General features: G+C 46.3%; 1 protein-coding gene across 2 annotated transcripts in view; it reads left to right on the plus strand.

The window, feature by feature from the left end:
* The first annotated feature begins 305 nt into the window (after window positions 1-305).
* The window catches only part of MTMR2 (myotubularin related protein 2), a 41,097-nt gene continuing 14,213 nt past the window's right edge, over window positions 306-27,189 (plus strand). For both annotated transcript variants that reach the window (XR_014525182.1, XM_083499643.1), the window contains exons 1-10: window positions 306-716; window positions 6,995-7,100; window positions 15,151-15,226; window positions 16,781-16,875; window positions 18,454-18,564; window positions 19,627-19,728; window positions 21,249-21,332; window positions 23,478-23,627; window positions 24,537-24,725; window positions 26,053-26,238. Coding sequence is in view for 1 of the 2 variants with exons in the window: in XM_083499643.1 (XP_083355769.1) it covers window positions 631-716; window positions 6,995-7,100; window positions 15,151-15,226; window positions 16,781-16,875; window positions 18,454-18,564; window positions 19,627-19,728; window positions 21,249-21,332; window positions 23,478-23,627; window positions 24,537-24,725; window positions 26,053-26,238 (1,185 nt within the window). In the remaining variant the exon portion in view is untranslated. The remainder of the gene's footprint in view (window positions 717-6,994; window positions 7,101-15,150; window positions 15,227-16,780; window positions 16,876-18,453; window positions 18,565-19,626; window positions 19,729-21,248; window positions 21,333-23,477; window positions 23,628-24,536; window positions 24,726-26,052; window positions 26,239-27,189) is intronic.

Below are 27,189 nucleotides of genomic sequence, written 5' to 3' on the forward strand. Positions count from 1 at the left end.
AATTAATTTCTTCTGGCCCCGGACATAGCTCAGTTGGTTGGAGCGTGGTGCTGATAACATCAAGGTTGCAGGTGTGATCAGCTGAATATTCCTGCCTAACAAGGGGTTTGATCCTCAAGATCCCTTCAAATTCTTTGATTCTATGACCCCAAGTGCTCAGAAAGGTGTGTCAAAGTCTTTCTACGAGCATTTATTTATTTATTTATTTGATTTGTTGGGGGCGGGGGCAGCCCACGCCGAACAGAGCTTAATTCCAAGACACACAAAAACCAGAGGCGGCCGTTTGGGACCAAAATGAAGACGATGATGGTGACAAGCGGGTCGTGCAAGCCTCTCCGCCTCCTCCTTTTCCCGCCCTCCCGGGCGCAGGAGAGATGCAGATTCCTCCTCCTCCCTTAGGGGGTGGAGGGACGGAGCATCATCCGCCCCGGCCGTGCGCACAGCACTGTGGGCTAACATGGCAGCTTCCTTCGCCACTCTCGGCTTCCCACTCCTTTGACAATCCGCTCTGCTCTTTTGATTTCCCGGGGAGGGGATTCCTTTCCCCCCGCCGGCAACACACACACACACACACACACACACACACACACACACACACACAATCTCTGCACACCCTTAAGGAGATCCAGTATGGAGAGGAGCTCCAGCTGCGAGAGCATCGCCTCCAAGGAGGCTCCGCCCGCCACCCGCCAGCCCAGCCCGGATTCCCTCTCCAGGTAAAACCGCCCTTTACCCTCCAGGGTGGGAAAGCCCTGGAGGAGAAAGTGGGGGCGGGGGGGGGAGTTGTTGTTTGGCGCTTTCGTATCTCTAGGGTTTGGTTTGTTTGTTCTGCGGGGGAGGAAGCGGACCCCCATATTCCCTCCATCCCCTTTCCATAACCTGCGCTTCTAACTGGCACAGGTCAGTGCTGGAGAGAGAGGTGCGCTATTACGCACACACTGCGCGCGCGTTGCACCTGGGTGGCTTGTGTGGTTAAACCCAGGGGGAGGGAAGGGCTGGGTGCGATCGGGGAACTGCACATGCTCAGAGGCACTCTTCTTGGTAAGCGCACGGGGGTTCCGGGTGGTTCCAGGGCATCCGAGGCCGAGCGCGCTCCTTGCGTCGGGATCCTCAGCGCGCTTTGCACAGGACCCCATCAACCCGCGGAGGAAGCGCCGGCTTCGGTCCCCTGCGCTCGGGAGCGCGCCCTGTTTCCCCACCCCTCCCTCGGCGAGGCTTACTTCTGAGTAAACACGCCGAGGATCGAGCGCTGAATGGAACAGGGCGGGGGCGGCTTCCAAACATTTTAATGCTGCAATCTCGTGAGTATTTACCTGGGAGTAAGTGCCACTGAACACGGTGGGGCTTGTTTCCGAGTAAATGCGGAGAGGGTTGCGCGCTGTGAGGTTTTGGATACTTGGGCCATTCTCCCTGCTGCGCTATTTCGTGGTGGGAAATAGAGGACAATGCTTGTAGGATTGTGTGTGTGAGATTTTTTTTTATCTCTGTGTGTCTTTGCTTTATTTTTATTTCGTCCTTAATGGAAGTGTTTGTATATCTTTATTTCTTTTAATTTATTCCATCAGAGGACATTTTCTTATTTTATTTATTTTATTTCTCACTTTATATTGCCTCGTTTTTCCTGACCCGACTGCCTTGCAAGGTAGATCACATCCTTGATTTGGAACGCTGAATTTCACCTATCATATTTTAAGGCAGGGTTGTGGATGAACTGGCGATCCATCTTGATTGTGGCCCCATCTGCACCAGACATTTAAAGCATCATCATACCACTTTAAGCAGTTGTGATTTCCCGCAAAGAATCCTGGGAACTGTAGTTTGTTAGAGGTGCAGAGTGTTGTTAGCAGACCCCTATTCCAACCCACCCCCCAGCTGCAATTTCTATAGGGGCTTACCAGTCTCTCTTCCCAGGGAATTCTGGGAACTGATTTAAAAAGACACCTGGAGAAGGGCATCAGCAAAATCTCTTCTGCTCCTTCAGGTACTTAGGTAACCTGCCAGGGATTCTCCAGGCAGAGAATCTACCACCTACTTTTTTCAAAACCTAGAGATGCCAGGAATAGAAGCTTTGACCCTTTGAGTGCAAATTGGGTCATCCACCACCAAGTCATGATCCTTTCCCCATAAACCTTGGTCGCAAACATACCATACATTGTAAACACAGTGTCCCCTTTCTCCCCCAAAATCTTGGGGGCTCTGGTTTGTTAAGGGTGCTGGGAAGTGTAGCTCTGTCAGGGGTAAACTACAGTTTCCATTGTAAAAAAGGTAAAGGACCCCTGGATGATTCAGTCCAGTTGATTTGGGGGGGAAACGATGCCCGTTAAAGGGGCGTCAATGTGCTTTAAATTGATGGTTTATTTCCTTATTTCCATGCGTACATAATTTTATTATTATTATTTTAGACTGATATGACAGTTGTTTCTTTTTTTCCATCTTTTTTTGTATTTTTATTTAAATTTTCCGTCATACAATTTAATTTAAAAAAGAGAAATAATACACAACAGAAAAGAAACATTAAATCATTATACATTAAATCATTATGCAATATCCAAAAAAGAAAAAGAAAAAACATAAACAAAATAAAATAAACCCACCACCCTGTTTAACTTCCCTCCACCGCTACTCCTCTTCTCTAGAATCAATCTTACCCTTATCATTGCATTCTGATTGTTTTTATTTTCTCAATATACATACATATGTCATTGATAATTTGTTGTTTTGATGCATTTACATTCTTAATCTAAGCATATTAGCATGCCTTTTTTAGAGCAATATAATACATAATTTTATTTTTATGCAGCTTCTCCATAGTTCAAACCATGCTCAGGCAGCTTGCAACATGACAAAAGTCCATAATCGTAACAAGGCAAAAGTCGCCATCAGCAATAAATAAAGCATTAAAAAAAATACAACCACACTGAACAGATTCCGCCTAGTGATGTAGAAAGGCAAATAGTTGTGCAGGGTATTCCTGCCTGACTCTGAGGCTGTGTACGCATTATTGTATACTCTGGCTCCTGTGTGCTCCCACTACAGGTGTTTGAAGCTGAGTACACAATCCCTAGGTGTTCTACAGCTTCTTGAGAAATGCTGCTGTTTGATGAATTTCCCCTCAAACTAGCTTCTAACTTGAGGTGTGTACATCTAAGACCACAGCAGCACATGCCTGGATGGCAGTTCACACGGAGTTTCACTGGCAGCAGGGCCAGATTTAGGTTTGATGAGGCCCTAAGGGACACGGGTGGCGCTGTGGGTTAAACCACAGAGCCTAGGACTTGCCGATCAGAAGGTCGGTGGTTCAAATGCCTGCGACGGGGTGAGCTCCCGTTGCTCGGTCCCTGCTCCTGCCAACCTAGCAGTTCAAAAGCACGTCAAAGTGCAAGTAGATAAATAGGTACCGCTCTGGCGGGAAGGTAAACGGCGTTTCCGTGCGCTGCTCTGATTCGCCAGAAGCGGCTTAGTCATGCTGGCCACATGACCTGGAAGCTTTACGCCAGCTCCCTCGGCCAATAAAGCAAGATGAGCGCCGCAACCCCAGAGTCATCTGCAATTGGACCTAATGGTCAGGGGTCCCTTTACCTTTACCTTAGCTACTGAAGGTAATGGGACCCTTTATATGTCCAGCTGTCCTTTGTCAACAACAAATTGTCACTGTTTTTTGTATTGAATATATGCTATATGGCAATTTATGGACCTAATAGCCATTTGTCACTGTTGGGTGGAATGTTGAACCTCCATTATCTTTTCCCCCTGTGGCTGGCAAAGCAGGTGGCGTGGGAAGAAATTCTGAGTGCACCCTGCTAGCTTGGAAAATGCTAAACTCCACCTTTTTCCCCTGACTTCTTTTCCTTTTTGAATACAAAGCACTTGCAAGTGGCTTAAATCACTACATATATATGTGTGTGTGTATAGTTTAGTCTTGAGGTTCTTCCCCCTTCATCGACTTTCAAGCTTGCCTTCCATAGCCTTAAGGTCTAGAAACATGCTATTTTTAAAAAAGAAAAGAAAAGAAAGGGAGAACAAAAGATTCTCGGGAAGCTGGGTTCTATAGCCAAAACCAAAGGGTTGCACTCCTAGAGAGGCCTTTTGGCTCATGAATGGCCTAATTCACTGGAGCCTGAGGATTGTTCCATAGGAACACTGTATTGCATTTCAATGCCTGGTTGGCTTTCTGTTCTTGGAGTGGAGCAAAAAAGGACCAAACAATTCAGGCTTTGTTTACCAAGCGCCTTACACAGGCTGCAGGAATTCTGTAATTTAGCTTCCCCCACCCCACAAAATCCAGTATTAAAAAAAAAAAAGGTCTAATAGTGTATGACTGCTGCTTGGGATACTGTAGGCTATTGTGTGATCATCGAATGGACGCAGCCAGAAAGAAGCTCACCCATGGTCCGAGTCTAGGGTACCTTTCTCAATTTGCTTCTGGGAAAATATATCCTACAGATAAATTCCGCCAGGGTAACTGTGTTCATACGCTAGAGCCTACACGAGGAAAGAGCATTGTGGTAGCTTAACAGATTTATTGTGGCACAAAGATTTTGTGGACTGATCTGAACCTGGGTTGAGACATCCGTTTTGCAGAAGGCCCAATCCCCATCCACTTCAGGTAGGGCTGGGAATGTGGAGAGCTGCTGCCAGCCAGTGTAGACAATATGGAACTAGATGGGCCAATAGTCTGACTCGGTAAAGGGAAGATTCCTATATTGTTATACCTCAGCCAGTTACAGCATGATGTTCATAGTGACAAGGCTATAGTTTCTATCCCTGCAAAGGACAACAGCATATTCCTACATTGCAGGCGGTTGGTCTAGATGACCGTCAGGGTCCCCTCCAACTCTATGATTCTATTATTGTTACAGATTTTTTGGGGGGGTCCCCCTAAACCAGGGGCCAGCAAACTTCTTCAGCAGGGAGCTGGTCCACTGTCCCTCAGACCTTGTGGGGGGCCGGACTATATTTTTTTGGGGGGTGGGATGAACAAATTCCTATGCCCCACAAATAACCCAGAGATGCATTTTAAATAAAAGGACACATTCTACTCATGTAAAAAACACACTGATTCATGGGCCGGATTTAGAAGGCGATTGGACCGGATCCGGCCGCTAGGCCTTAGTTTGCCTAAGGTAATGGTAAAGGGACCCTTGACCATTAGGTCCAGTTGTGGCCGACTCCGGGGTTGTGGCGCTCATCTTGCTTTATTGGCTGAGGGAGCCGGCGTACAGCTTCTGGCTCATGTGCCCAGCATGACTAAGCCGCTTCTGGCGAACCAGAGCAGTGCACAGAAACGCCGTTTACCTTCCCGCTGGAACGGTACCTATTTATCTACTTGCACTTTGACGTGCTGTCAAACTGCTAGGTTGGCAGGAGCAGGGACTGAGCAACGGGAGCTCACCCTGTCGCGGGGATTCGAACCGTAGACCTTCTGATTGGCAAGCCCTGGGCTCTGTGGTTTAGACCACAGCGCCTACCCATGCCCTAAACCCTAGAAATTAATAATATGGTAGGATTTTGATTATTTGTGAAGAGAATATTGCAGGCCTGTGGGAATATACAGGTTTAAGCTTCCTTTCCAAGGCAGGCCTCACCTGAGATAGAGGCATGGTGTAAGATCTGGGCTCCCTCCATGCAGATTGAAGGTGTCAGTAGGTGAATAAATAATATTTCTTAAGGCTACCACAGTCTCTGCCGTATGTTCAGTTCTCCAAAGACCACAGGGCAGCTCACAATATAAAAATACCTTCCATCGGCAGGTATCCGTGCTAAGATATAGCTGTAAACAGTGGATTCATATTAATCCATAGCCCCTCTGCTGTCCCCTACACACAGAGGCCAAATGTGGGCAGGGGCTCTGCAAATATTGGCCTTCTCCCACCCCCCTGGTGTTGTCATGCCCCTCTGGCCCTCCCTCTAATTTCGACATTAAACAGGATGTTTGAAAAGCAGCCGTTTGAAAAGGCTTCCTGTGTAGACATTCCCCACACGGTCAGGAATCGCAGTTGTGTGAGATGATGATTTTGGATGTAACATATGTTCTCATTCGCCACCCGTCCAGCTTCATCCGATGACCTTCGGTTCTAATATTATGAGAGAGGGAGAAAAATGCCTGCCTATCCATGTTCTCTGCAGTGTATATAATTTTGTACACCCCCCAATCTGCTGTTACTCACCTTTATTCTAAACGGAGTAACCCCCAACAGGAGGGACTGGTGTGGAAGACTGGCTGGCACGGAGGGGAGGCGCTCCTCTGCCCCCCGACCCCAGCAGTGGCATTGCTGATTCTGAACAGAAGGATTGAATTCTACCTCTAGAGCAGCCTTTTTCAAGTTGTTGGACTACAACTCCCATCATCCATAGCTAGCAGGTCATGGACGATGGGAGTTGTAGTCCCATGACATATGGGGACCCAAAGTTGAGAGCGGCTGCTCTAGAGTTCCATTACCCTGCCTGCATTCAGATGTCATTATAACAAACCATGGCTTATCCTGACAGACTCTTCCTTTGGCATGGCTTAGAAACTTTTGCCTCCGTTTTCGATTAGTCGCAGCTTGTTGTGTTGTATGACCGCAACAAACTGATTAATCTCTTAACTGTGGTTTGTTTGAAACAAACCTACTTTAAACTGTGGCTTGCGAAGCTGGCTTATTTCATAGTTTACATCGCTCGGACGTAATACTAAAATCTGATTAATTTCCTCTAGACTGCACCAGAGGAGATATTCACGAGCCTGGTTGGAGGGTAGGCTCATTCCAGTTCTGATAGGCTATGGCTTATTGTGACGTCCAAATAAATTGCAATGTTTGCTCCTTAACCATACCCTCATGTTACGGCCTGATGAACTTTTTTACTTTCTCCACCTCAGAATAGTTAAAAGACTAAGCACCAAATGTCCTTGGGCCTCTTGATCACAGCAGACCTGTGAAGAAATTTCTCCAGAATGTACACCAAACAACTGTCTTTCCCCCCCATCCTTCTCCCCTCATTCCTCCTCCTTTAGTGCTTCCACCTCTCATTCAGATCATTCGGCGCGTACAAAATCTGCTTCTGTCGTCTCATCGGATTCCGTCTCCACTTCCACAGAAAATTTTTCTCCGGATCTAAGGGTAAGCCAATCTGCATGTGCAGCAGCGGAGTCATGTGATCATTCATTTTTCTTTTTATTGAATTTGTAGTACAGTAATGTTTTGTTAAACTTTAGACAAGAGAGCCATGAGTTTCGGGGCTCCTCCTTGAAGAAGAACTTTCTATACGTAGAAAAATAGTAGTACAAAGAGGAGGCTACAATTAGATTAATTATCTCCTGATGTATGTTGATTAATACATGAGACGGCATGTTGCTATATTACCAAAAGTGAAAATTCAGAGAAAAGTTCTTGAGGAGTTTTTTGTCTCAGTTGTTGAGAACATCTCTCCTCCCTCCCCCCCCCCAAAAAAAAAACTATTTTGGGTCTTTTCTGGGATTCTAAAACAATGCTTTTTTAAAAAACACCCTACTTGCCATACGTCTAGGTTTTCCCGGACAATTTGGCGATTCAGCAAAAATCCGCTCAGACGCCATTTTCAAGCTTGTTTCCTGGCTGTGTCCGGGAAAATCCGGACGTATGACAGCCCTATATATTTCCCCACAGAAATTCTGAATTCTGGAGTCCGGAAGTGGGAGAGGAGAAGCAACGGGATTTGCTGCATATGTAGAATGGCTATTCATCTAGTATTGCCATCTTAAGATATATCTGAGAGAGATGCCTGCTTAAAACCTTGGAGGGCTGCTGCCAGTCAGTGTAGACAGTATTGAGCTAGGCAGATTGATGATCTGACTCCGCATAATGCAGATTCCTATGTTCCTGTGTGCTTCCGCAAAATGCGCTCAGGAGATTCTAGAGTAGGGGCTGGCAGGCTTCAATCCTCTTTGAAAGGCCACCCAGGTTCATGGCCATTACTTGCTCCTGTGGGAGGGAGTTCCACAGTTTAACTAGGCGCTGTGCAAGAAGTGCTTTCTTTGATCTGTCCTGATAATGTCACAGGAGCGGCAGGTGTGGAGGAAGGAGGTCACTGTCACTTACTGGGGCAGGGCAGCGGCAAGATCACAGCTGCACCCATAGGTGCTCCCATGCACCTCTGACCTCACTGACACCCTTCCCAGCCCCACAAAATCCAACGATGGTGCTGTCACGAGTGCAGCAGATTAGTAGTGCCCCTCTGCACCAGACACTCCTGCAGCCCAGGCAAGGAGGAAGTTACCTGTATGAACTACATTGGTACCATCTGGGAGAGGGTCAGCACAGGCCGCTGTTAGAATTCCTGCTCTATGATTGCAGTCATGGGATTGTTGTCTGTCACATGACGGTATATGTTTTGACTCCACAGAGTGGGAAGTGACGGAGACAGGATGTTTGTGTTACTGTGTTCCGTGAAGCTGGACTATTGTCCTTTGTTCATTCTCTTTGCTGTCTGATGCTAGAGAGAGAGGGAGCCATGTTGCAGTCCTCCGTGTGTGTTTACATGTAAATAAAGTAGATTAGCCAAAATGCTGAGTTGCTGAGGTCTGTCACGCATGATGCGCAAACTCTGCAGATCCCTAAGTGTGCCGGTGTCGGTTGGCATCGGTCACTGTGATGTTTGGGCTGAAGAAAGCTTATGAAGCTCCCGAATGATCAACCAGGAGGGAGAGAACATGCCAGTCGGGCATGTGTCTTTGCCAGGGTTCTACTCGAGTGTAGGCCGAGCTCCTGACCCTGTAGTGCAGAGGTGGGCAGAAAGGAGATCCGGATCTACTTATGGTGACTTGCAGTGAGATCTGCAAGGGTTTTTGACTTCCAACGTTCATAGAATCATAGGGTTGGCTGCCATTGGGGTGGCTGACATAACACAAAATGGCTGCCATTGGCCGGGTGGCACAACACAAAAAGTGGCAGGAGCACAACGGTTAATTGGTGCCAGTGGCAGAGGAAGCCTCTTGGGACCTTGGTTGGCATGCCCGGGGGCGAGGCGAACCATCCATAGGGGCAGGGCAAGGCGCCCATAGGGATGGGGCATACCGCGGGGCCTCAGCTGCCCTACAGCTGGGGGGGGAGTTAGCAGGCGGACAGCGCGGAGCCTGCGGGTGCCGAGACACGTGACTCGTGCGCATTGCAGGCCCTGCGGCGAGTGCCGCCCGCTATTTTGTCAACTCCCCCATCAGGATGGCACCTGGGGTAGGCCGCACCCCCCCCCACACACACTCCTTCCTACGCCCCTGATTGATGCCCATTGTTAACTTTTTACTATGTTTTTTACTGTACAGTTTATGTGTTTTTGTTAAAAACCACTTTGATAATCTTTTTTATGAAACAGCGGTCTATTTTATGTGTGTGTGTGTGTATAACTAATACACAGCTTATAAATCAATGGAGCAGGCATGCTGTACCCCACATCAAGTACCCCCTGCAATAGGGGGTGAGGGAAAATAGGTGTATTTCAGCCATTAATGTGCTTACTCTCAGAGGAGTGGCTCTTTGTCTCTCTCCTCTGTTCAGAATGGAAGGGGAGAGGGATATCAAGTCCTGGCATCCATTGAAATGTGGGCAAGTTTAAGGGTGCGTGTTCAGTGTAGGAGACGCTGAGGCAGCAAAGGCAGGTCTCTCGTACACTGCGGATATTTGATGGGATAATTTACTGTCACCTTTCTCCGGCACTGTAGCTTAGGTGTATTTCAGTATTTGGCTTCATTTCTAACCGCAACATGACAGCATTTCGGTTTTTTCCCCTCACGTGGAATTGTGCCCCAAAATGTGGGCTTCGCTTCAGACCAGCTGTGCTTCAGCTTTCTAGTGGCAGCTGAAATGGGCTGAAACTCTGGCCACGCTCACACTCCATACGCTGAAAGCGCTTTAAACAGTGGCTTCCCCCAAAGAATTCTGGGAGCTGTAGTTCGTTAAGTGTGCTGGCAGCTGTTGGGGGACTCCTTGTTCTGCTCACATATACCAGAGCTCCCTGGAAAGAGGGGTTGGTTGTTAAATTACTTTGGAAACTGTAGTTCTGGGAGGGGAGAAGGGGGTCTCCTAGCAATTCTCGGCTTCCTTGGCAAACTATAGTTCCCACAACTCTTAGGGTGAGATTATACTGCTCATTTCCAATCGGTTCATGTCCTTTATTTTCCCCACTGAAATCCAGTAACTTTTCATGCTGCAAGTGTTCTTTTTTTTGTCTCCAGACAGTAATAATGTCACTGGGGAAACATTGCGGAACAACTAGCAAAGCAGAACAAATCCATCACTAACGCACTATTATTGTGCCAAAGGCATGTTGCAGAATACACTTGCAAGAACCTAGAAAACAAAACAAAAAAAACCCCACCAGTCTAGAGGGGCTCATTATTTTCACTGCATGTCTCCCTTCTTGAAAGGGCATTCCATGGTTGTGGTGCCACAGCTAACAAGGCCCTGTCGTTCATGTTTTTTGTCTGCCCTCAGTTTCTGAAGGCGAGGAACGGGTGGGGTGTGTGTGGAGTTTTACAATACTGGCTTGGGTGCATGAGGACACACGTGTGCTGCCTCATATTTCCAAACATGGAAATGTCCTTCAGGAACCACAATAACCTGTGTGTTGGCAATGCAGGAACTTCTCTTTTCTGCATTGTCTGAAATGACCCTGACAGGAAGGAAGGTCGTGCAGCAATTTCTTTTTAACTCATCTTTTTTTTTCCTTGGACCTTGGCAAGCCTAGCTCATCCACTGACTCTGCCTTCTTTCTTTTCCAAAGAAAGCTCAGCGTTACCATTTCTCTTCTGTCAACCCCCACCCCAATTGTCTCCTGACAGGGAGGAATTCTGCTTATTTGAGCAGGATTCGCTTTTAATACCAAGTGTCCTTTCCCCCTGCCCTCTATTTATAGCTCTCTCGTCATAGACCTGTCAAGGCCCAGGTTACAATATATTGATTTAGTGCAAATGAGATCAGGGAGAGCCAGACTCGGTCAATCTTCTGTCTCTGAGGCAAGGGGGAAAGGAAGTGCCTCCGGAGCGTGTTCATGTTTCAAGAGACAGCCAAAGGAGAAGGTGATCTTAATAATGTTCAAGGTCCCCTAGATGTTTGCATAGGCACTAAATGTGCCGTGCGGAAGCCGCCCTGAAACTATTTATGATTGTCATTCGCGAGGAGCTGAGCGCTTAAGGGAGTTCGCCCATGGCCTTGGGATGCCCTCTTGGGACGTGATCCGTTATTTCCTCTGAGGCGTCTGCCTGCCTTCCTACCACGAACTCTTCTTCAGACTTCTTTCCTTTTCTTTTTTTTTTGCAATGTACAACGGGGTAAGGGATTTTCTTCTTCTCTGTTATGAGTCTGAAAGGCAATCAGTCCGAGTTGTGCTTTAGCTTAGGTAGCCCTGCCGAGCATCTGAACAAAAGTAGATGGTTAATGATTACTATTATTATTGCCAAATATGTGTGAGTTTTGTGTGCCTTCTTGATCAAGAAAGGTTCTCGTTCTTTTTGTCAAGGAGGTTTGTGGCTGTGACGTTAACATATATGAGAGAGTGCTGGAGGGGAGCAGTTCGTTGGGAGTTGTTGGTGGGTAGCTGGTTGGTTTTAGTGGGTTGGCTGGTTGGGAAAGGTAGTTGGTAATAGAGAGACAGTTAGGGCCGTGTGGGGAGGTAGAAGAGATAGAGAGAGGAAAATAAGACTAAGAAAGTAAAGAGCAACCACGTTTGGAATGCCGTAAAAGTTTGTTTGTGTCGGAAATAAAATACACTCTTCTTTATTAATTGAGCAGCTGACTGAGACTGAAGTGATTTTACCAGGGAGGACCTGGTTGGTGGCAGCGGATTAGTGGTGTACGGGTCAATAGTCCATGAGACGACCGGGGGCTCCGTACGAACGCCACAGTGGCTCGCTTTTGGAGTGCGCATTTTGCACGCAAAGATTGAATCCCAGGCATCTCCAAACAGGTTGGGGTTGTTAGACTCCCCTTCTGAAACCCCGGGGAGCTACTGCTAGCTAGTTTTGACAATTCTGGGACCAGTGACTAGGTGCACGGCAGCCTCTGATAGAAGCCTGGTTTTCAACTTTGATTTTTTAAAAGAGATGCTACCGCTGCCTCATATTTGCAGCTCCAGGTTTGTGTCAGCGATCAAAATTCCCGCATGAAATTCATCCCTGGGTGATGAAGCCAGTGCTCCCATCATTTGACACAATGGCAAAGACACTTTACTTTCCTCCCACTCCACTTCCTTTTTTGTGGCTGTGGGGCAGTTCTGATGTATTAATGCTATTGCACCAGTTTTCCCTTGGCACTTCCCTTCTGCTTTGTTTAACTAACAGCTAAAAACAGGGGTTTTCGGTACCGCTTATTGGCATGCTGTAGTTAATTTAACAGTGGCGTGAGAGGTGGGTGCAGTCTGAACAATTTTGGGGATGTTTTCGGAGGAAGAAAATGTATGTCGTTCTATGAGGATAATGTTAGAATGAATGGGAAATGGACGAAGATCTGTATCGGGGGGGGGGGGGAGTCAGTTGTCTGAGGGAAGAACTAGATAGCGTGAGCTTTTCTGTCCTCCTGTGTTAGACGTTGCCACTATGTTCCTGGATCTGATTTAGGAGAAGATGCTTCAGGGGAGAGGCTGCTCAAAAGCAGCCAGAATTGACGTTGACATCACCTGTAACTTGAAGAAGTGTAACTTTTAAGTTACCTCTCTTCCCACCTTCAAAGAAAGGTCTAGGTGCGGCCCAGGGGAAGGTGGAGTCTGAGAAAATATGGCAGAGGTAGCTTTGGCAAACCAACCAAAACAGATAAAACTAAGGTTGCTTCTAGGCAACCTGTTTATTGGGCATCCAGCCTGATTTGGTTGCACAAAATTTATGGGGGGAAAGCCTGCTATTCGCTGAGCATTCATGCCAATTTGTTTGTGCGATGTTGTGTTATCCCATACTTTCGCCTACAATTCCCCACCACTTTCCTTTCTGCAAAAAGTCAATCATTGTTTTTATAAGTGGGCTCGTTGCGCAAGACATCAGTTTTAATGATGCCACACAAATTTGCTGGTATGCTACTAAATCCAGCGGTAGTCTGTAAGCATCCTAAGTCACTGCAGGAATGTTGGGGTTCCTATATCCATGAAATGTGGTGGACCAAGGTGTGTATATTTTATTTATTTATTTTTTTCTTGACTCTCGTGTTTACGCCAAACTGGAGTTTGGGGTTTTAGTAAACTGAATGGGGCAATTGCAGGAAGACGCCGGTCAGTTGTGTGCTGGGTAATGCTAGCTGTATACACACACACACATACTCCCCTAGCTGCTTGTAGATGATCTTAGCAAACTTTGCAAACATTCAAGTAAGAAATGCTGTGTCCGCCCTATCAGGCTCTTGCACTATTTATTTATTTTTCAGTCCACGTTGCAGCACTTTGCAGAAAAAAGCAGCAACAACATAAGATTCTATGAATGACAACTTTCTGTATTTCAAAGCAGGGTGCCAACTTAATTCTTTATGTCCGGTTTGTAAGCAAAGTGGGATGCTGTGAGATTATCTGCAGAATCGGATTGGCTGGCATGCCTATGGCCTGCCGCTTGATTGGCTGCCTAGCCTACGGCATGCCTCCAGATTTCTTCCATGTGCATCATCATAAAACGACCCATCTGCATATGGTGTTTCTGCATGATTTTATTTCCCTCCTTCTCCCCCCGCTCTTCTAAAAAGCCAAACGATTAAGACACAAGGCTTTTCCATGGGATTAGTGATTTTGCTGGCTGCTTCGATCGTTCTGACTTGAGTTATTCTCCCCCACCCTACTCCACATCTGTTTATTTAATCCCCAGAAAAAGCCCCTTTCGCCACCATAATAAAGCAAGGCGGTTGGCTTTTTGTTCTGTTGTTGTTGGGGGGCGGGTTGCAGCAGATCTATTGTGTAGAAAGTTGTGAGAATCCTGTGGTGGTGCAGTGTGATAATTCTGTGCAGGTCCAAATATGCAGCAGTTTACGCGTAAGTAAAAGAAAAGTTTTTTCAGACACGGGTGGCACTGTGGGTTAAACCACAGAACCTAGGACTTGCTGATCAGAAGGTCGGCAGCTCGAATCGCCACGACGGGGTGAGCTCCTGTTGCTTGGTCCCTGCTCCTGCCAACCTAGCAGTTTGAAAGCATGTCAAAGTGCAAGTAGATAAATAGGTACAGCTCCGGCGGGAAGGTAAATGGTGTTTCCGTGCACTGCTCTGGTGGAAGCTGTACGCCGGCTCCCTCGGCCAATAAAGCGCGATGAGCGCCACAACCCCAGAGTCGACCACGACTGGACCTAATGGTCAGGGGTCCCTTTACCTAAAAGAAAAGTGCAAAAGGAGTAACTCCAGCAATTGATGCAAGATGTCCTTGTTGTCAGTATCTTGTTTTTTAAAACACACACACACACACACACACACTTACTTTAACCCAGGGCATTGTCAATGCTGGCTGGGCAATCTGGAACAACATTTGGAGGGTAGTGGGTACCTTTGCCCTTATGGAGACAGGTTTCTCACAAATTGCAATCTACATGTACAATTTGCTGTGCAGGTGCTACAGAGAAGCAACTTTCAGACAGGAATTGTGTGACAACTGAAGCGAAGCAGCTGCCTCGTGTGACTGATTTTTGGGCACGTTGAAAGAATGGCAGCAGACTGTCCATTATTTCATTTATTGTGCATCCAATTATCAGTGGATAATTATAATTTTTTTCACGAATGGAAAGAGTAAAACTTCAGATGGGTTCGTTTATGAACAAGCCTGGTCTTTGCAACTGTGGGATTTAGTCATTCCTACCCCCACAAAGAACTAACGAACTGCACAAAGGAACACCCAGAAGTCCGATAACTTGTATGATTCAGCTTGGCTTCGTTTTATTTCATGTACTTTTCCAAAAAAGTACATTAATGTGGAGCTCCCAATTCATGTGGAGACTTTTACAGTCTTTTAAAAGAGGCGCCATGGATACAGAGTATACATGTTCCACGGGGCCTCTTTTAAAAGACTCACCCTGTAGAAATATACTTCTGTGTGATGGGCAATATCGTTTGTATTGTTTTATTATGAAAATCAGTGCTGTACTTCTTTGACAAGGCGCTTGTTCATCTTGCCATTACCTGGAAAACAATAAAATAATCTTCTTTTTTAAAAGTATTTAACACTGATGTAGCTGATTTTCATCTTAGGTTCTCAGGGAATCTAATAAATTGGCTGAAATGGAGGAGCCCCCGTTGCTACCAGGAGAAACCATTAAAGACATGGGTATGTGCAGATATTTCTCTTTGATGTGTCCCCCCCCCGGTAGATAGCACTGGGTTACACATACATAGCTATGACAAGCAGACACAATGGTTTAATATCAGATATTCCTTTATTTTTCAGCATATTGTATGTTAAATCAAGACTGAGCTCCTATCATTTGTACTTCAACTGACCTCCGCCCCCCAACCTTAATTGTACTCCATTTATTTGTTGCTTTTGTTAAAAAATCAATTAAAAAAACCCATTTATTTATTTATTCAAAAGGAATAGAAGAAATGGGATGATACCACTTTTTCCCTTTTAAAAGAGAGAGAAAGGAACACGTGAAGTCATTTCTCGGAACAAAGCACACTGTTTCTTTTATTAGGATTAAACAGAAATCTCTTCCCCTTTGTTGAAATTCCTTCTGTGTTCAGGAACGATAACCAGCTAGTAAATAGTTATTTAAAACCCTCGTGTATCTATGACTACGGATGGGTTAGTTAGTTGTTAAAGAACTTCAGAGGGTTTTTTTGATTTTTTGCTAGGGGGAAGGGCAAAGCACGTTTGGCCAAGATGTTCAAGGAAAGCCAGAAAGGACCAGCATCTTCATTATCTATCCATAAAACAGTACTCTTAGGCTGGATAGATATGAACTCTTAGGCTGGATAGATATGAACAGTGTTATATGATGCTACTCCCATATGCCTGAGCATGGGTATGAAGTGTGAAATTCCCTTTCTTTAGTCGTTGTTTACATTGCCGCACCCACTTCTCTTGGTGAAACTGAAGGAGAGCCACTGAGAAGAGGCTTTTAAAGTTTTTTTTCAGTGGCAAGAAAAAGCACAAGTTGAGCTGATTTCACCTTAGAGCATGAAACCCTTTGGCCCTCCAGGTGTTGCTGGACTACAAATCCCATCAGGCCCAGCAAACAAGACCAATGGCCAGGAATTGTGGGACTTGCAGTTATTGTTATTACTATTATTGTTCCATTTATTAAATTTGTATACCACCTTTCATCCGAAGATCTCAAGGCGGCTCATGGCATTAAACTACAAGATAAAAATACAAAATACAGAATGAAAACAAGAGTAAAACAATAACCTTCCCACCCACACCCACAACATATTTAAAAGGATAGCAGTGGTTCTCAAACTTTTTTCTCTGGGCCACATTTTCGGAATAAAAATTTGCTTGCGCCACACTGAATTTATATATATATATAAGAAATAACTCTGGAAAGCAAAAAGAAGCAACTCCTGGCTGTGTTTGGTTTTGAAAATATATCTCTCCATATTCTGCAAATTTGAAAAAAGTCAATGATACTATACTATACTGCGCTGAAATGTTTAAATGCTTATTTGATTGCCCTTGAATCTTCCCTCAACACATAACCATCCTCTCCTGCCTTTGAGAACCACTGGGACAGAGGCTGTTCGTTCAGCTCCATCTCTTGAGAGCTTCCTCCTCACCTGCTTTGAGAGACATTGAAAGGTGTTTCAAGCCTCGTTGCAGCACCTCCATGTGGAAATGCATAAAATGTGTATATAAAACATATTTCTTTCTTTCTCCTAGCAAAAGATGTTACTCATATCTGCCCATTCACCGGCGCCATTAGAGGAACTCTGACAGTTACAAATTACAGGCTATATTTTAAAAGCATGGAAAGGGTAAGGCTCAAATTGAGCAACTTTTCACTGGGGTTTTTTTTTGGGGGGGTACCTTATTTATTTCAAGTGCAAGCTGGGAAGGGGTGGAGCTCAGTGGTAGAGAGTGCATGCTTTGAAAGAACTGGTTAGCTGGTGTTGGGGAACGACCTCTGCGTCCCCCTTTACAGAGGATGGTCCTTTTTGGGAAGCATCCTGTTCTTCGGGCTGCTGTCTCATCCAAGTCTGGTTTAAAGAGAAAGAACCCTAAGAAGCAAGCGCCCTGGCCATAGTCTTCCCCAGTGTGGTGAGGAGTCTTGTTGGTTGGTTGGCGTCCATTTGTCTTGGGAGAAAATTGAGGAGTGTGCCTTTGGGTGAAGTACAGCTACAGTGGTACCTCTGGTTGCGAACGGGATCCGTTCCAGAGCCCCGTTCGCAACCTGAAAGGAACGCAACCCTGTTCTGCACGCTTGCGGGTCATGATTCGCCGTTTCTGTGCATGCGCGTGACGTCATTTGCGCGCAAGTGGCGAAACCCGGAAATAACCCTTTCCAGTACTTCCGGGTTGCCGTGGGATGCAACCTGAAAAAACGTATCATGAAGCAAACGTGATAAGAGGTATGACTGTATAGTCATTGAGTAGTTTCCAACTACCATATTTTTCGCTCAATGGGATGCACTTTTCCCCCTTCAAAAATTAAGATGAAATGTGTGTGCGTCCTATGGAGTGAATGCAGGCTCCTTGGCTTCAGCGATTGTAACGCGAAGCCTCCGAAGCTCAGAGGGAGCGCTCCCTCCGCGCTCCGGAGGCTTCGCGTTGCTTTCGCTGAAGCCTGGAGAGCGAGAGGCGTCCGTGCGCAACGACCCCTCTCGCTCTCCAGGCTTCAGGGATAGCCGCCTGAAGCCTTCGGAGCGCAGTGCGAGTTCCCGCTGCGCTCCGCAGGCTTCGGGTTCCATTTGCTGAAGCCGGGAGAGCAAGACTCTCCTGGCTTCAGCAGAGAGGGAGAGCTGCACAGCGCCCCTTCAGCCTAGCAGGAGGAGAAATGGAAGGGGCTCCGTTTCTCCTCCCACTTCGCTGAAGGGGCGCTGCGCAGAGAGGGGGAGAATTTTTTTTCTCTTGTTCTCCCCCTCTAAAGCAAGGTGCATCCTATGGTCCGGTGTGTTCTATAGGGCGAAAAAAAGGGTAAATATATCCCCCAGTGCAGGGATGTCCAACCAGTAGATCACAATCTGCTGGTAGATCCCCAGCTGATCCTGGTAGATCACGGGATCTTTATCGTAACAAAAAGTTACGGGGGGGAAGGATGAAAAACTCTGTGCAATCCTCCCACCCCACACACGCTCCTCCTCCAATGACAATGGGTAGATCACTGCCCTTTTTTATACTGGGAGTAGATCGCATTCTCTTGGGGGTTGGACATGCCTGCCTAGTGCAAGGATTTCCACTTGCTCCATGGAATTTCTCCCCCCTTCTCCGCATGTATGGCCTTGCTCTGAAGGGTTTGGTTTGGTTTCCGAACGTTTTGGAAGTTGAACGGTACGGCTGTACTTTGTTTTAGGAGGTCTTAGACTTTTCACTAACGCACGACATTTCCTCCCCAGGACCCTCCGTTCGTTCTTGACGGTCCTCTGGGAGTGATCAACAGAGTGGAGAAAATTGGAGGCGCTTCTAGCCGCGGCGAAAATTCATACGGCCTTGAGATTGTGTGTAAGGTAAAGCAGATCCATCTATGGTTGGTGAATTTTGGCAGTGGTCTGTTATGTTCCTAAAAATCACATGTTTTTTAATTCCTCTTTGCGGATGTGAAATAGAGCAGCCCTGCAGAAAGCTGCCATGTAGGACTTGAAGCTGAGTTGGCTAAACCAAGAAGAAAATACTGTATTTTTCCATGTATAAGACAATATTTCCCCCCATTTTTTTTTAGTTTAAAACTGGGAGTCGTCTTATACAGTGGATACAAATGTAATTCGTTCCAGGGGTCCGTACGTACCCCAAAAAATCCGCAAGTAGAGGCGCTGCTTCTGTGCATGCTTACGTGGCAAAACCCAGAAGAATACACTTCCATGGTTGCCGTATTCACAACCCAAAAGTTATGTTACCCAAGGGTAATGTAATCCGAGGGCCCACTGTACACAGAATGCTGCAATTATTTATTTCTTAATTTGGGGCTCAAAAAATAGGGGTTCTCTTATAAATGGGGGCGTCTTATACATGGAAAAATACGGTATATTTTTTCCCCAGTGCTCTATATTGAAACCTCCATACACACTGCCCAGGCTTGTACCCCTCGGAGGTCACTTTGGTGCTGCTAACACATCAGTTTGCCTTCACCCCTGGAGGCATACTCCATTGTCTCTTGATACAGATAGAGGCCAACAACAATAGTACTGAGGTTTCAGAAGATGCACAGAAACATAGCCAAACCAATCCCAAGCCTTTTAGACCTTCAGTCCATCATGGGAACGACTCACCTGTTTCTGTCATTGGCATCTGTTCTTATTTGAACTGAAATATGCGGTCCTTGGGATTCCAAAGAAGGCTCTACTCTGCACCGTAAAGTCAAGTGTAAGATGTCTGATCCTTAAAGTCATGTAGGCGCTCTTCTTGCTGTGCCTAACTCTCCCCTTTGAGATATTGCAGTTCTACTTGGGGGTAAGAAAGCCCCCACCAGCGTAGCTAGTGGTCAGGAACGATGGGATTTGTAGTCCAGTGACATTTGGAGGGCACCCGATTGCAGAAGGCTGGTCTGCTGAGTTTGGCCTAACATTTTTCAGGATGTCCGGAACCTCCGGTTTGCGCATCGCCCCGAGGGCCGCACGAGAAGGTCCATATTTGAGAACTTGACAAAATACGCGTTTCCTGTGTCAAATCATTTGGTAAGTGCTTTTCTGTTGCTCTTGTGGCGCGCATGGTAAAATCGACATGAATTTAACCATTCTTAAGAGATAAATTACTTCGGGTCATAGTGTATGACAATCTTTCATCAGTAAAAATTTTTTTATTAAATTTTCTGCTTTACAATTTCAAATAAACATTTTACAAACTTTAAAATATCCAGCAACTTCCCTTCTTCTCTTTCCATGGTTCATTTTGCATATCTTGCATCCCTGTATATTTTACAATAACCATTCCAATTGGTTTTCTACTACTACATCCATCAAGAATTATTTACTCTGTTGAATTTATCTTAAGGCTGCCAGCATTTTCAGCTGGACACCATTATTTTCCACATACTCATTAAACATTTTCTTCTTTAAACGTATGTTCTTCTTGCTCTCTTAGTTTATATGTTAAATCTGGTACACCTTAAAAGAATTCCCAGTGGCTCTGGCTTAATCTTGAGCTTGGGAGATCTGGGAGCTTTTATTCCCCAAGCTTCCCAGCGGCAATTTGGAGCATGTTGGGTGAAATGTACTGGTGCTTGCAGCCTTAGACTCAGGCAAAAACCCTCCAGGTCATCGCTGGTTTAGCTTACCCCATAACTGCACACTGTAATCCAAATTGAAGCAGTTGAGATCCTGACACCCTCGCCATTCCTGAGGTGAAAAATATTGGTACCACCACTGATTGTAACCTCCTCATAGCGCACCACAAAACGTGAGCATTCCATGGCTGTTTTTGGTTTTAAAAAGCCAGGATACTCGTAAAGTGAATTAATTTTGAATTTTAAATTGTTGTAACCTGCCCTGAGACTTTCTGGTGAAGGGCAGGTCATAACTTTAATGATAATTAAAGTTTGTAGGACTCGAACCAATGGCTTCAAGTTAAAAGAAAAGAGATTCTGACTCAACAATAGGAAGAACTTTCTGGCAGTAAGAACTGTTTGACGGTGGAACGGTCTCCATTGGGAGGTTGTGGATTCTCCTTCCTTGGAGGTTTTTAAGCAGAGGTTGGATGGCCGTCTGTCATGGGTGGTCTAGCTGAGATTCCTGCATTGAAGGGGGTTAGATTAGATGAATCTCTGGGTCCCTCCCAACTCTACAACTCTGTAATTCTATCATTCTAGAATTATAATTGTGCTGTGGGTGCTGGCACAAAATGGCTGCCATAGGCAACTATCACAAAAACGGAATAGGTGTCATCCATGTGATGTTGCCTTGAAAGACTGCTCTGTATTTACACTGCCAGAAAAAAACAATTATTTTCACACAAAGTCCCTTTTCTCCCCATTTTTCACCCCCATGGAGATTTCGTAGGTAATAGATCAGAATACAAAGGAATATGAAGAAGTGTACGCTGATGTGTTAATTACAAGGTGCAAAGACAGTTTCTTTTCGTTCACGCCTCAGTGTTATAGAAACAAAAAAGACTGTGCAGAAATTGTTATTGGAGATGCCAAATAAAATGGAAAATGAGCTGAAAAGAACTGATTTTTTCTCTCTCTCTTGTTTTTAAGTCTCTTTTTGCATTTGAATACAAAGAAGTTTTCCCAGAAAATGGCTGGAAGGTTTATGATCCTGTTGTGGAGTACAGGAGGCAGGTAAGCACCTCCATTCCACCTCTGATTTACACTCCTTCCTGTATGTCAAAATTGTATACTATTGATTTAGGCTTCAGGAACCTCTGATCTGTAGGTGAACTTATTAACCCAAGTCCAAGCTGGGCCCAGATCAAGCACTGCACTAAATAATTTTTAACTTGGTTGGTCAAATTCTGGCTCAGGAGCCACCATGAGTGGCAAGAGCAAGGAGGAATTCTGACACTCCTGGACTGCAGCCTTCCCCAACTGGTGCCCTCCAGATGTTTGGGGCTCCAGCTCCTTATCATCTCTAGTCAGCACGACCAGAGGTCAGAGATGATGGGAGTAGTAGTCCAAAACATTTGGAGAGCAACAGGTAGGGGAAGGCGGGCCAATGGCTAATCAAAATTTAAAAAGCAGCATCAAGCCTGTATTGTATGCTGTTACTTTCTCCCAAGCTCAGCGAACCAAAAGCACCCAAAGGCGCAATGGGCTCTGTCTCGCCAGAAGAAAGCACTCGCCTTGCATCCTATGACAATCTTGCCGAAAGGTTATTCATAAGGGGATTTATATGGAGTTTATATTGGTCAATTTAAGGTAGTGCTCAACTCCCCAAGGTCTCAGTTCAAAGTCTTTGTGGCTACATGAGGACCTTTATCAGGAGATATCAACTATCAGTGTGTGTGTTTGTGTGTGTATGTGTGTGTGTGTATCTATTAGATACCAAGCAAATGAGCATCTTGGCACTTGAATTGTGCTACAGTTCATATTCGATGGCCGTGTTCTTATCACAGAAGCAAGGAGCAACAGCATATGCCTTCAGGAAGGGCCATAGATAGCTCAGTGGCAGAACATCTGCATTGCATGTGGAAAGTTCAGTCCCTGGTATTTCCAAGCAGAGACCCTTGTCTGAAACCCTTGAGCACCGCTGCCAGTCAGTGTGTTAAGCCAAGCTTCCTCAAACTCAGCCCTCCAGATGTTTCTGGCCTACAACTCCCATGAGCCCTAGCTAGCAGGACCAGTGGTCAGGGATGATGGGAATTGTAGTCTCAAAACATTGAGGAAGCCTGGTGTAAACAGTAATGGGCTGGATGAACCAATGATTTGACTCTGTGTAAAGCAGCTTCCCATGTGCCCAGCTCTGAAATAAGTTTTAGATTGCTGGGGGGTTTTGGAGAGCGGTGCGGGTAGAAATCCTAAATAACTTCCTTGAACTTTTAAAGCCCTAAACGGCTTGGCCCAGTATACCCTGAAGGAGCTTCTCCACCTCCATCGTTCTGCCCAGACACTGAGGTCCAGCGCCGAGGGCCTTCTGGCGGTTCCCTCACTGCAAGAAGCAAAGTTACAGGGAACCAGGCAGAGGGCCTTCTCAGTAGTGGCGCCTGCCCTGTGGAACCCCCTCCCACCAGATGTCAAGGAGATAAATAACTACACAACTTTCTGTACACATCTGGAGGCAGTCCTGTATCGGAAAGTTTTTAATGTTTGATGTTTTATTGTTTTTTTAAAATATTTTCTTGGAGCCATCCAGAGTGGCTGAGGCAAACTAATCGGATAGGCAGCATATAAATATTATTATTATTACTATCAGCGTCCTGTTGGATCAGCTGGGACATAAGCACTAAACCTTCTTCTGCTGTTGTTCCCCAACAGCCTGCATTCCTCTAGTATATTTGACTCCCTTTGTCTCCTGTTACATTTTAGGCAGGTATTGATGTAAGCGCTTCCGTTTCCGGTCACAATTCAAAGTGTTGGTGCTGACCTTTAAAGCCCTAAACGGCCTCAGTCCAGTATACCTGAAGGAGCATCTCCACCCCCATCATTCTGCCCGAACACTGAGGTCCAGCGCCGAGGGCCTTTCGGCGGTTCCCTCACTGTGAGAAGTGAGGTTACAGGGAACCAGGCAGAGGGCCTTCTCGGTAGTGGTGCCCGCCCTGTGGAATGCCCTCCCATCAGATGTCAAAGAGAAAAACAACTACCAGACTTTTAGAAGACATCTGAAGGCAGCCCTGTTTTGGGAAGCTTTTAATGTTTAATAGGTTATTGTATTTTAATATTCTGTAGGAAGCTGCCCAGAGTGGTTGGGGAAAGAATTATTATATTATTATATTCCATTTGAATGATGGGAACGGGAAGTCCAAACATCTCTATCTCTTTCCAAAACAGGGAATTCCTAATGAAAGCTGGAGAATTACCAAGGTGAACGAGCAGTACGAACTGTGCGACACCTACCCTGCCCTCCTGGTGGTTCCTGCCAACATCTCGGACGAGGAACTGAAGCGAGTAGCTGCATTCCGATCCAGGGGACGCATACCTGTAAGCTTAACATTGTCTCTTGCTGTGGCCACAGCCACACCATGCCTTTAAAGCACCGCGGTACCGCTTTAAACAGCTTCCTCCAAAGAATTTTGGGAGTTGTAGTTAAAGGCCCGTATTCCCCTCCCGGAGCTTCAATTCCCAGAGTTCCGTGTGAAGAGAGATTGATTGCTGAACCGTTCTGGGGAATCCTAAAAAAAATCCTCGAAAAATTCTTTGGGGCCTCCTAACAACAGACAGCATCTTAAAAAGCAGAGACATCACCTTGCCAACAAAGGTCCGTGTAGTTAAAGCTATGGTTTTCCCAGTAGTGATGTATGGAAGTGAGAGCTGGACCATAAAGAAGGCTGATCGCCGAAGAATTGATGCTTTTGAATTATGGTGCTGGAGGAGACTCTTGAGAGTCCCATGGACTGCAAGAAGATCAAACCTATCCATTCTTAAGGAAATCAGCCCTGAGTGCTCACTGGAAGGACAGATCATGAAGCTGAGGCTCCAATACTTTGGCCACCTCATGAGAAGAGAAGACTCCCTGGAAAAGACCCTGATGTTGGGAAAGATGGAGGGCACAAGGAGAAGGGGACGGCAGAGGATGAGATGGTTGGATAGTGTTCTCGAAGCTACCAGCATGAGTTTGACCAAACTGCGGGAGGCAGTGGAAGACAGGAGTGCCTGGCGTGCTCTGGTCCAGGGGGTCACGAAGAGTTGGGCAGGACTAAACGACTAAACAACAACAACAACAACTGTCAGTACCCTTAACATACAGCTCCCAGAATTCTTTGGGGGAAGCCATGGCTGTTTAAAGCGGCGCAGTAGCGCTTTAAATGTATGGTGCAGATGTGGTCTGTTTCTTCGGCCTTGTATTTGTTTTTCTTTTTGAATAAATAAAGCCTTCCTTCTCCTCAAAAGGTTTTGTCCTGGATTCACCCGGAAAGCCAAGCCACGGTCACGCGCTGCAGCCAGCCGATGGTTGGCGTGAGCGGGAAACGGAGCAAAGAGGACGAGAAGTATCTGCAGTCCGTCATGGACTCCAACGCTCAGTCCCACAAGATATTCATCTTCGATGCCAGGCCAAGTGTGAACGCTGTAGCCAACAAGGTTGGATAATCGTGCCTTTCCCAACAGCAGGAGTCAGGAGCCTCATGCCTGGGCGCCAGATGTGGCCCTCAGAGCCCCTCTGTCTGGCCCTCTGTTCTCTTCCCAACCCACTCACTGGACCTGGTTTGGTTTACCTGAACTCTGATAATGCCTGGGTGTGTAAAGGTAAAGGGACCCCTGACCATTAGGTCCAGTTGTGGCCGACTCTGGGGTTGCGGCGCTCATCTCGCTTTACTGGCCGAGGGAGCTGGTGTACAGCTTCCGGGTCATGTGGCCAGCATGACTAAGCCGCTTCTGGTGAACCAGAGCAGCGCATGGAAACACCGTTTACCTTCCCGCTGGAGTGGTACCTATTTATCTACTTGCACTGCATGCTTTTGAACTGCTAGGTTGGCAGGAGCAGGGACTGAGCAACGGGACTCACCCCGTTGCGGGGATTCGAACCGCCGACCTTCTGATCAGCAAGTCCTAGGCTCTGTGGTTTAACCCACAGTGCCACCCGCGTCCCGCCTGGGTGTATAAGTGTGTGCAAAAACTCACCTGGTGCGCAGAAGTAAGGTTTCCCTTGGTTTCTGCACCCTCTTTTGGCACTGGCCCTGCCTGCCACTGGCATGTGGCCCTTGAAATGTTGCCCCAAAAAGGGAATAGAAGCCCTTGGCTGTAAAAGGTTCCCCATCCTTACCCAACTGTGTTGAGGAATCTGAGTAGTAGTCAAAAACAAACGAACCGAAAACCTGATACTGTATAAGATTCTCCCTCCCCTGTTTCCTCCCAGAAATGTTCTCTGGAGAGTTGGAAGCTCTGGAAAAGTGTGGGAGATTGTTCTGGAACTTGAAGAAAGGAAAGGAAGAGGAATTGATTGATAATTGTCCTTCCTCTAGCAGGTGCCTTCGCTGGGGCTGCAAAGAATCCCGGGGCCTGTAGTTTACCCCTCACCGTGCTGCAATTCCTTACTACCCTTAACAAACGACAGTTACCAGGATTATTTGGGGGGAAGCCATGTGCTCTGTGTGTATATGGAGCCGGGGTCTTGAGCCAAGAAGGGCTGGCTTGGCTCCAGCCCAGCAGAACACTTGATTAAAAATACAATTAGAAAGGGGCAGTAGAATTAAAAGAGTGGTAAATCAAAGCAGCATTTTTTAATGTAGCACTCATTCCCCAAAAGGCATTCTAAAAAGTTGGGTGGTCCTATCCCATAAGCCACATCTGTTGAGCACCACAGATTCCCTCTCCCTGCCGTAGGGCAACACACTAGGCGAAAGTTCAACCTGCAGGCTTAGGGTCTTATTCGGGACAAAGGCGGTCTAACCTTCATTTTCTTCTTCAGGCCAAAGGAGGAGGTTATGAAAGTGAGGATGCCTATCAGAACGCAGAGTTGGTTTTCCTGGACATCCATAATATCCACGTTATGAGAGAGTCATTGAGGAAGCTGAAAGAGATTGTCTATCCCAACATAGAAGAGACGCACTGGCTGTCTAATTTGGAATCCACCCATTGGCTGGAACACATCAAGGTATGTTGATGTGTGTTTGTGTGTGTGTGTGAATGGCAATGTGTGGGTTCTCCTACCGGTGTGGTTTTGGCAACTTCCCCCCATCCTTGGCAGGTTGCAGCACCAGACTGGTTGCAAATTGCAGCATCAGAGATGCAGAAGCCTGTAGATGTTCTGTGACTTACCATATTTTTTGCTCTATAAGACTCACTTTTTCCCTCCTAAAAAGTAAGGGGAAATGTATGTGCATCTGTCTTATGGAGTGAATGCAGGCTGCACAGCTATCCCAGAAGCCAGAACAGCAAGAGGGATCGTTGCTTTCGCTGTGCAGTGATCCCTCTTGTTGTTTTGGCTTCTGAGATTCAGAATATTTATTTTCTTGTTTTCCTCCTCCAAAAACTAGGTGCGTCTTATGGTCTGGTGCATCTTATAGCGCGAAAAATACGGTACCTTGCTGAAGCTGCTGCAACATTGCAGCTAAGAGACCACCGAGAGCAGAAGCTTAATTCATCCGAGTGTTTTGTGTAGAAACCTGGCTGCCTCTTCAAAAGAAGTCTCTCCCCCGGCCCCAACTTCTGAAAGAGGGAGGGAGAAGACAAAACTGCAAAATGTGTGGTTTGTTAAAGGAGTGTGTAGATGATGAGCCTTAGAAGCAGGAAGTCTAGAAATGCTTATGAGTTGTCGCTTTTGAGACATAGAAAGCAGCTGCCCCTAGCTGGAACTGTGGAACTCACTCCCACAAGAGGTAGCAATGGCCAACAGCTTTCGGAAAGCACTAGAGAAATTCATGCAAGATCAGGCTATCAGTGGCTGTGTTCTATCTCCGTTTTCGGAGGCAGTGTGGCTCTGAGTACCTGTTGTGGGGAAGGGTGCTGTTGCCCTCAGGTTGTGCTTCTGAGCTTCTGATTGACCACTGTGAACACAGGGAGCTGGTCCAGATGGGCCATTGGCCTGATCCAGCGGGGCCCTCTG

Source organism: Podarcis liolepis (assembly GCF_965112155.1).
Source record: "Podarcis liolepis genome assembly, chromosome: 4".
Classification (NCBI taxonomy): Eukaryota; Metazoa; Chordata; class Lepidosauria; order Squamata; family Lacertidae; genus Podarcis; species Podarcis liolepis.